We start from the raw sequence: 10282 nt of genomic DNA, 5'->3' as shown, positions 1-10282 counted from the left end.
CAAGTGGACTAGTCCAAGCAGCGATCTGGCAAGCAGGGTGCCAAGAGAACTGCCTGCCATCCCCATCCTTACAGACTGAACTTTTTTCTATGTTAATGGGTAAGTGCCGGTGGCACCTTAGGGAGTTATTGAGCAGGCTAAGAAGGGAAAAGGCACAGCCTGGAGGAAGTATAGACTACAAACCATGGACTTGGATTTGCTGTAATGACTAATGATGCATGTTTCACACAAAAGGAAATTCAAAAGAGACTAAAACATGTTAAGATAAACAAAGGTCTGGGGCCGGATGGTATTCATCCCAGGTTACTAAGATAGCCTAGCTTTTTGTGCAGAGACATGCAACGAAACTGGTTAGAGGGATGGAAGACAAATTATGAGGGTAGACCATCAAGGTTGGTGGTTTTCTTTGGAACAAAAAGATGCTTGCAAAGGAAAATTATTACACAAGTACAGTAGAACCCCCATTTTAAGTTGTTCAGGGAACCAGGAAAAATTAAGTAAAAAATTGTGCAAGGCCTCTCTGTCAGTCACATACACAACCTAAAGCAATAAGTGGCTGGTGCAGGACTGTAAAAGCGGTAGACTAATTGGAATTGACCATTCACAGGCAGGACAATGGCAAAATACAGTATATATCTGGTTAGTATTTGAAGCCTCTTTTTTTTTTTACAAACATTCATAAAGGAAAAAAAAAGCAGTTTTTGGGTACACCAGGACAACATTTTGATGTAAAATCTTACTGGGAAATGCACCCATTGAAATGCATTATAAATAGGTGGGATCACAAATAAAAAATGTAAAAGGAGGGGAAACTTAAAATCGAGGTTCCACTGTATGTTACAGGACATTATAGACAAATAGCAGAGGACCTTTTTAAGTAAAGAGAATCAACAAACCAGAGGCCATCACTTTAGACTATAGGAAAATAACTTTCATTTGAAGCAGTGTGGGTGGTTCTTTACAGCGAGTACAGTGAGGTTGTGGAATGCCCTGACGGATGTTGTTGTGATGGCTGATTCCGTTAAAGGACCAGTAACATCAAAAAAAAATGTTCAAAAATTCGTTAGAGCACAACAAAAAATGAACACAGAGACAAATGAAACTTTTAAATAGCAAAGACTTTATTAAGAAATAACTTACAGAAATCCACTTCCTGTCCTCTTCAGAAACGGCGAAAAGGCGACCATCCACACTGCAGCAATCGATTTCTTCTCCCTGGATATTCATCCTCCTCTCGTTGTGTCCAACAGCAGCTGGTTTGTTCCTGTGCTGGCGGCGATGAACTGACAGCAGCGAGTCCTCTCGCTTCCCTTCCACTGGCCTGGCCGTCTACAGTCTCCCAACGGCACACTTGTTCCTGCACTTTCACTGTGCATCGGCTTCCCTTCCTCTCTGGGAAGGGGACAGATTGTGCGTCTGGGATCTCTGCTCGTGCTCTGCCTTCACTTCCCCGGCGCTGGAATTGGAATCCGGGGCAGCATTTCCCACAGCGCGGCCACTGCCTCCTGAGCTTTCCTTCCCAAAAGCCGATCGTGGCGCTCGCTGGTGTGAGTGAGGGAGGAGGAAGAGAAGGGCAGCTAGTAACCAGACTCGATCCAGGTCGGAATGGAAGTACGCGGCTTGGCGCGCTGATTGTACATGAAGTTGCTTCCCTAGGGTCTGGGCAGGATCGGCTCTACTGCTGCTGAAAATATACACATGCATGCTGCACTGCCGGCTAGTCCAGACATTTTATATTCACAGTAACGCGTGATGTCTATAGCAGCCCATTGATAAGGCAGCAGCTTGGGGAGGAGGGGAGACGGAGAGGGAGGTGAGGAGAGCGGAGCAGGGAAGCCGATGCACAGTGAAAGTGCAGGAACAAGTGTGCCGTTGGGAGACTGTAGACGGCCAGGCCAGTGGAAGGGAAGCGAGAGGACTCGCTGCTGTCAGTTCATCGCCGCCAGCACAGGAACAAACCAGCTGCTGTTGGACACAACGAGAGGAATATGTCAGTGAATATCCAGGGAGAAGAAATCGATTGCTGCAGTGTGGATGGTCGCCTTTTCGCCGTTTCTGAAGAGGACAGGAAGTGGATTTTCTGTAAGTTATTTCTTAATAAAGTCTTTGCTATTTAAAAGTTTCATTTGTCTCTGTGTTCATTTTTTGTTGTGCTCTAACGAATTTTTGAACATTTTTTTTTGATGTTACTGGTCCTTTAATGCTTTTAAGAGTGGCTTGGATGGTTTCTTGAATAAGCGTAATATCCAAGGCTATTGTGATACTCTACAGTTGGTAGATAAGGACATATATAGTTAATGTGACTGTATGTGAGTGTGTATGTATGTATGTATGTATGTATGTATGTATGTATGTATGTATGTATGTATGAATGAATGAATGGATGGATGGGTTTCATTTGAATGGGTTGAACTCGGTCTTTTTTCAACCCGATTTAACTATGTAACTAAATTTAACTGCACTCCCAGAAATAGTTCTATGCCCAAATTATCCTCCCTTTTATATTATGAACTCTCATTAGTGCAACTCTATCCCTATTGTTTCCTAACAATATGCAATTGTAACAACGAGTATCTACTTAAAATGGTGACCACTGATCCCCTCTGGTCATGCCAACCCTCTCCTTACAACAAACCAGAACAGCTACAACTATCCAAACCCTGGATTATACTAAGTGCATACATTTAGCTCTAGATCACAATTTTCCCATTTTAAAACATTAAAGAAAAAAACCCACAATTCCTTTCTCTCTAGATAAAACACTTCATCAATCAAAAAGTTTTTCTGTGTGGTACCCCTTCTTCCTAAAGGTGTGATCATAACACACCCCTTGCATAATTTGTAAACTGCTAGCTATTTTTGGAAAATATAAGTGATCCTGCAAAATACACTTATATACTTAAATTGATTTCGCAAGGTGTCTCTCCAATTTGAAATGGCCTAATTGGAGGTGTCCACATATACTTTTCAAAATTTCAACAAAACCAGATGGGACTTATCCTCCAATAGTATGGGCCCAATTATTTGCAAAATACACACATAATCGTATTAAGGAGTAAAGATAAAAGGCAATATTTATTTAACTACCATGCCACAGATACTTAAAACCATTTAAAATAAATAAAAAACAGCGCTGCGCTGGGTTCAGGGATCCCTTTAACCCCAAATAACCACTTATAAAGAGGACTCCTCTATGTAGGATTTGGTGGAAATTTGATTATGTCTAGGTGGCTCAACAGCCAGTATTCCAATCAAGCGTTAGTAGATACACATGTAAATCCAATTGTTCATGTGAGGGAACGAAAGTGCATCCTTATAATTCACATCCGCAAGATATTGCAGAGAAGAAAATCCTGGTTATATAACACTGAATAGCGTGCTGCAGCTTAGTGAAGGTTACTATCTCCCGCGGGTACAATAGTCCCCGTGATGGTTTGCGGTGCAAAGCCAGTATATCAGGTTTAATGTCTTTGCGGGTAACTGGATTTGCCAATGTCTACTGTCCCATCCATATATTTACAGCCGCCTATTGCTCTCAGTGGCCAGCTGAGAGGTTGCGGCTTCGTGATACTGCGATCACTGACAGTCACCGTATTGTGCCAGCCCAGGTGTAACAGTTATCCCGGCTATCACCAGACCCGAAAATAAAGGTATACAGACCACGTGTCTTTGAGAGTTTTTCACCCGATAATTTCCGCGTTCCATCAACTGGCAGGAGATCTTCTGTCTGCGCACTTAAGTTCCCAAAATAGGGGAGCAGGGTATCCCAAACGACTCAGTGTCAGCGCTGTGCCTCAGGAGTCGTTTGGGATACCCTGCTCCCCTATTTTGGGAACTTAAGTGCGCAGACAGAAGATCTCCTGCCAGTTGATGGAACGCGGAAATTATCGGGTGAAAAACTCTCAAAGACACGTGGTCTGTATACCTTTATTTTCGGGTCTGGTGATAGCCGGGATAACTTACACCTGGGCTGGCACAATACGGTGACTGTCAGTGATCGCAGTATCACGAAGCCGCAACCTCTCAGCTGGCCACTGAGAGCAATAGGCGGCTGTAAATATATGGATGGGACAGTAGACATTGGCAAATCCAGTTACCCGCAAAGACATTAAACCTGATATACTGGCTTTGCACCGCAAACCATCACGGGGACTATTGTACCCGCGGGAGATAGTAACCTTCACTAAGCTGCAGCACGCTATTCAGTGTTATATAACCAGGATTTTCTTCTCTGCAATATCTTGCGGATGTGAATTATAAGGATGCACTTTCGTTCCCTCACATGAACAATTGGATTTACATGTGTATCTACTAACGCTTGATTGGAATACTGGCTGTTGAGCCACCTAGACATAATCAAATTTCCACCAAATCCTACATAGAGGAGTCCTCTTTATAAGTGGTTATTTGGGGTTAAAGGGATCCCTGAACCCAGCGCAGCGCTGTTTTTTATTTATTTTAAATGGTTTTAAGTATCTGTGGCATGGTAGTTAAATAAATATTGCCTTTTATCTTTACTCCTTAATACGATTATGTGTGTATTTTGCAAATAATTGGGCCCATACTATTGGAGGATAAGTCCCATCTGGTTTTGTTGAAATCCTGCAAAATACACCATTCTTTTATAACATTGGCCAGGTGACACGATTTATTATCACAGAAGTGTATGCCCTTACAATCATTAATGATAACTGGATTCTACATAGCATATCTTTTATCTACATTGTGTCCTGTGCTTGAATGGCTGCCCACATGGCTACACAGCAGATTTTTTATGTAAACTATAATAGTATATTGAAGCAAACGCCCCAGTTTCAGGATTGGACTGTGTCGACGGGTCCCGCCGGGCCAGATCCGCACCCTGCGCTGCTTCTTGCTTCGACGTCAACCCTCTCTACCATATACTGTTGCCAGTTTTCTATCCATGTTCAAACAACGTTACTAAAGCTGGCCATAGACGTACAGATTTCATCCTTTTATCAGATGAACGATCAGACGCCCCAATCTTCCGACCTGCCACTAACTATTCAAATTAAATAAAGTAGTAAAAAAAAACAAATCAGACTATGTTCTGGCCGTGAGAGCAATCGTACAAAACTTATGTCCGACTAATTCTAGTTACAGTCACCCATTGATATCTGCAATATAAGCAGAGAAATTCGTTAGAAAATGTTAGCCAACATAAATCTTTTAACCTCTCTGATCAACTAAATGACAGATTGCCACAGTACGAAAAATGTCGGGATGATCCACACATGGTCTGAAAACTGTACAACTATATCTTTGCGTCTATGGCCACCTTAAGACCAACAAACCTTTCTATAGAAAGAAATCATTTATGGTGCACTGTATCAAACGCTTAGGCCAAATGAAAATAGATCACTGCAGCCCTAATGTCCAACTTCTTTTCTAAGATTGCCATAAAAAGCCATCAAGTTTATCTGACATGACCTATCCTTCATAAAGCTATGCTGATTACTGCTCATTTGTATGTGAGCCCTTAACAAGCCTTCACATAAGTTGCCCACCACAGATGCCAAACTTACTGGTTAATAATTGCCAGGCTTATATCATAAACCCTTTTTGCATATGGGAAGTACATCAGCTTCCCTCCAATCCATAGTTATCATACTATATTAAAGTATGATAATCTTAGAAAAATCAGAAACAGAGGCCAGTTTAAAACTAAACTCTCTCAGTACCCAAGCATTTATTCCATGTGGGCCCTTGGCACATTTTGGTACAAAAGATCCCACACAAGCAAGTTTTCTTCTATACTTCGTAAAATTGGCCTTGGCACAGGTTTACATTAGGTATATTAATAGGCCTTCAGTGAGAGAATTGGCTTACCTGTTTTCACCAGTTATGCAGGCAGCACATGTTCCTGTGGGCTGCTCACATTGCTCATAGTAGTGAGCATCCACATGAGCCTCCTCAGCTTTCTTCTTTAAGATCTCACCAAACTTGTCAGTGCCAATACATCCAAAAAATGTTGCAACCTTGTAAGGTTTCTGGATCATCCACTAAAAAGACAAAAAATGTTTGTATATATTTAAAATGTCTTACATATTGACATAGTATGTTAGGTTGAAAAAAGACACGCCCATCAAGACCAACCTTTAAGTCTAAATATAACTTCCAGAGGATCCAGAGGAAGGCCAAAAAAACCCATTTCAAGCCTCTCCAATTTGCCTCAGAGAGGGAAAACAATTAGTCCTGACTCCAAGATGGCAAATGGACCAGTCCCTGGATCAGCTTGTTATATGAGCTAACTTTTATAACTCTGTATTCCCTCACTTCTTAAAGCTATCCAACATATCAGCCAGTACAACTGATTCAGGGAGAGAATTCCACATATTCACAGATCTCACTGTAAAAAAAACCCTTCAGAATAAATGGAACCTCCTTTCAAATTATATTTTTAATCATTTGCACCTGATGTTGTGCATCTGATTCTATACAAAGTTATTTGAGCTAGTGATAAATAAAAGGACTGTACTTGCCTTTTGAAACGCAAACAGAGTAAAAATAGGTTTAAAAAAGTTTAAATTGGAACTACTGTAACAATCTTTATAATTAAAATCTATGAATCACTTTATGAAGACCTCTAGATAGAATTTTAATAATTTACTGTTTTTTGTTTTTTTTTAAAGATCTCAGTCCACTGGGCTTGTATTAATACTATTATGTATTTAATACTTAAAGGGAAACTGTCATGGGAAAAATTTTTTTTTTCAAAATCAATCAGTTAATAGTGCTGCTCCAGCAGAATTCTGCACTGAAATCCATTTCTCAAAAGAGCAAACAGATTTTTTTATATTCAATTTTGAAATCTGACATGGGGCTAGACATTTTGTCAATTTCCCAGCTGCCCCTAGTCATGTGACTTGTGCCTGCACTTCAGGAGAGAAATGCTTTCTGGCAGGCTGCTGTTTTTCCTTCTCAATGTAACTGAATGTGTCTCAGTGGGACATGGGTTTTTACTATTGAGTGTTGTTCTTAGATCTACCAGGCAGCTGTTATCTTGTGTTAGGGAGCTGTTATCTGGTTACTTTCCCATTGTTCTTTTGTTTGGCTGCTGCTGATGAAAGGGAGGAGGGTGATATCACTCCAACTTGCAGTACAGCAGTAAAGAGTGCTTGAAGTTTATCAGAGCACAAGTCACATGACTTGGGGCAGCTGGGAAATTGACAAAATGTCTAGCCCCATGTCAGATTTCAAAATTGAATATAAAAAAATCTGTTTGCTCTTTTGAGAAATGGATTTCAGTGCAGAATTCTGCTGGAGCAGCACTATTAACTGATTCATTTTGAAAAATTTTTTTTTTCTATGACAGTATCCCTTTAAGATCTATCCCAATAATAATATGGCAAGTTTGGAAGTACGGTGACATACCCCCTGCCACACACAGAAAAATATTAAAACTATGGCATTTAAAAGTTGAAGGAAAGTCTTCTTCCACTTGGGATATACAGTTAGGTCCATATATCTTTGGACAGAGACAACTGCTTCTGTACATTACCACAATGAACTTTAAATGAAACAACTCAGATGCAGTTGAACTGCAGACTTTCAGCTTTAATTCAGTGGATTGAACAAAAAGATTGCATTAAAATGGGAGGAACTAAAGCCGTTTTTCTTAACATAATCACTTCATTTCAGGGGCTCAAGTATAATTGGAAAAATTAAAAAACTGAAAATAAAATGTTCATTTCTAATACTTGGTTGAAAACCCTTTGCTGGCAATAACAGCCTGAAGTCTTGAACTGATGGACACACCAGATTCTGGGTTTCCTCCTTTTTATGCTCTGCCAGGCCTTTACTGCAGCAGCTTTCAGTTGCTGTTTGTTTGTGGGCCTTTCGGTCTGAAGTTTAGTCTTCAAAAAGTGAAATGCATGCTCAATTGGGTTCAGATCAGGTTACTGACTTGGCCATTCAAGAATATTCCACTTCTTTGATTTAATAAACTCCTGCATTTCTTTGGCTATATGTTTTGGGTCATTGTCAATCTGTATTATGAAACACCTCCCAATCAATTTGACTACATTTAGCAGACAGTATTTGAGCAGACAGTATAGTAGGTCTCTGAATACCTCAGAATTCATTTGGCTGCTTCTTTCCTGCGTCAATTCATCGATAAACACCAGTGTCCCAGTGCAACTGGCAGCCATGCACACCCAAGCCATCACACTGCCTCCACCATGTTTTACAGATGATGTGGTATGCTTAGGATCATGAGCTGTTCCATGCCTTCTCCATACTTTTTTCTTGCCATCATTCTGGTAGAGGTTGATATTGGTTTCATCTGTCCAAAGAATGTTTTTTCCAGAACTGTGCTGGCTTTTTAGCAAAGTCCAATCTAGCCTTTCTATTCTTGATGCTTAGAGTGACTTGCACCTTGCAGTGCACCCTCTGTATTTACTTTTATGCAGTCTTCTCTTTATGGTAGACTTAGATTTCGATACGCCTACCTCCTGGAGATTGTTTTTCACTTGTTTGGCTGTTGTGAAGGGGTTTCTCTTCACAATGGAAATGATTCTGCGATCATCCACCACTGTTGTCTTCCGTGGACGTCCAGGTCTTTTTGCGTTGCGGAGTTCACCAGTGGTTTCTTTCTCAGGATGTACCAAACTGTAGATTTTGCCACTCCTAATATTGTAGCAATTTCTCAGATGGATTTTTTCTGTTTTTGCAGCTTACGGATGGCTTATTTCACCTGCATGGAGAGCTCCTTTGACCGCATGTTGTCTGTTCACAGCAAAATCTTCCACATACAAGCACCCCCCCCCCAAACTCAAGGGCTTTTAGGAATTGTCCACACCTGCCATGAAATAGCCTTTGAGTCAATTTTCCAATTACTTTTGAGCCCCTGAAATGAAGTGATTGTGTTAAAAAAAGGCTTTAGCTCCTCCCATTTTTATGCAATCTTTTTGTTCAACACACTGAATTAAAGCTGAAAGTCTGCAGTTCAACTGCATCTGAGTTGTTTCATTTAAAATGTACAGCAATGTACAGAACCAAAATTAGAAGAAAAAAAAAAGTTGTCTCTGTCCAAATATTTATGAACCTAACAGTACTTACCTGAAACCAAGGGCCGGTGGTCCTATCAGCAGAAATCTGCACCGGCCCAGGGTTCTTCCAGCGAGCACCATGGAGCGATCCTCCCCGGCTTCTTCTTTCTTCTTGCGGCTGCACATGCACAGTACATCGAAAAGCTGAACTTTAACTAAAAAAAAAAATCGGCTATTTAGTTCTACTGCTCATGCGTCTCCCCTGGGAAATTTGAAGAAAGAAGAAGCTGGAAGAGGATCGCTCAATGGTGCTCGCTGGAAGAACCGGAGCAGTTTTCTGCTAATAGGAGCACTGGCCGGGGTTTCAGGTAAGTAAATGCAATCACTTGGGGTTGCCTAACATTTGGCAACTGACAAAAGAACATTCTACTTACAATAACTATTCAAGGGTACTTGCAGTGTACAGCTATGTACTAAATGATGACAATAAGACGTACAAGACATCCCTGGAGCTAGTGCTACTGGCAGCTTGTTTTCACATTAGTTAGCACTTACATATCAAAGTTAGCACATTGTTGGGGGGGGGGGTAGTGCAAACTAGTACTTTACTTACTCACAGTACTTTACAGGTAAGGAACCAGTTATCCAGAATGTTCGGGACCTGGGGTTATCTGGGTAACGGATCTTACCGTTATTTGGATCTGCATACCTTAAGGGTCCACCGATTTGGGGACATTTAGTCGCCTGGCGACTAATCTCCCCGAACGACCTTCCCTCACTCTGCGCCTGGCTAAAATAAAAAATCGCAGGCGGCAATACATTTTCCGAAGTCGCCCGAAGTTTCCTCGTGAGGCAACTTCAGAAAACGAATTGTCACGTGTCATTAGCGCTGGCTATTTTTCATTTTAGCCAGGCGCAGAGTGAGGGAAGGCGTTCGGGGAGATTGGCCACCACAAAGTCGAGGCGATTAGTCACCAGGTAACTAAATCTCCCTGAATCGCCCAGTGTGCCTTTACCCTAAGTCTACTATAAAATCATTTAAAAATAAATAAACCAAATAGACTGGATTAGCTTCCAATAAGGATAAGTTATATCTTAGTTGGGATCAAGTATTATGTACTGTTTTATTATTGGAGAGAGAAAAATTGGCTTATTTGTATAAAATAGAACTATGGGAGACAAACTTTCTGTAATTCAGAACTTTCTGGATAATGGTTTCCGGATAAAGGATGCCATCTCTGTATTTATTTTATAATGAATATCAAATATCT

General features: G+C 40.9%; 1 protein-coding gene across 1 annotated transcript in view; it reads right to left on the bottom strand.

Moving 5' to 3' along the window:
• The window catches only part of adk.S (adenosine kinase S homeolog), a gene marked incomplete at its 5' end in the record, with an annotated part of 132430 nt that overhangs the window by 37403 nt on the left and 84745 nt on the right, over positions 1–10282 (bottom strand). The window contains 1 exon segment of the mRNA NM_001092888.1: positions 5851–6023. Within this exon segment, the coding sequence (NP_001086357.1) occupies positions 5851–6023 (173 nt within the window).

This window comes from Xenopus laevis, chromosome 7S, assembly GCF_017654675.1.
Source record: "Xenopus laevis strain J_2021 chromosome 7S, Xenopus_laevis_v10.1, whole genome shotgun sequence".
Taxonomy (NCBI): domain Eukaryota; kingdom Metazoa; phylum Chordata; class Amphibia; order Anura; family Pipidae; genus Xenopus; species Xenopus laevis.
The sequence above is the reverse complement of the archived record's forward strand: the minus strand, read 5'-3'. Positions and strand labels throughout refer to the sequence as shown.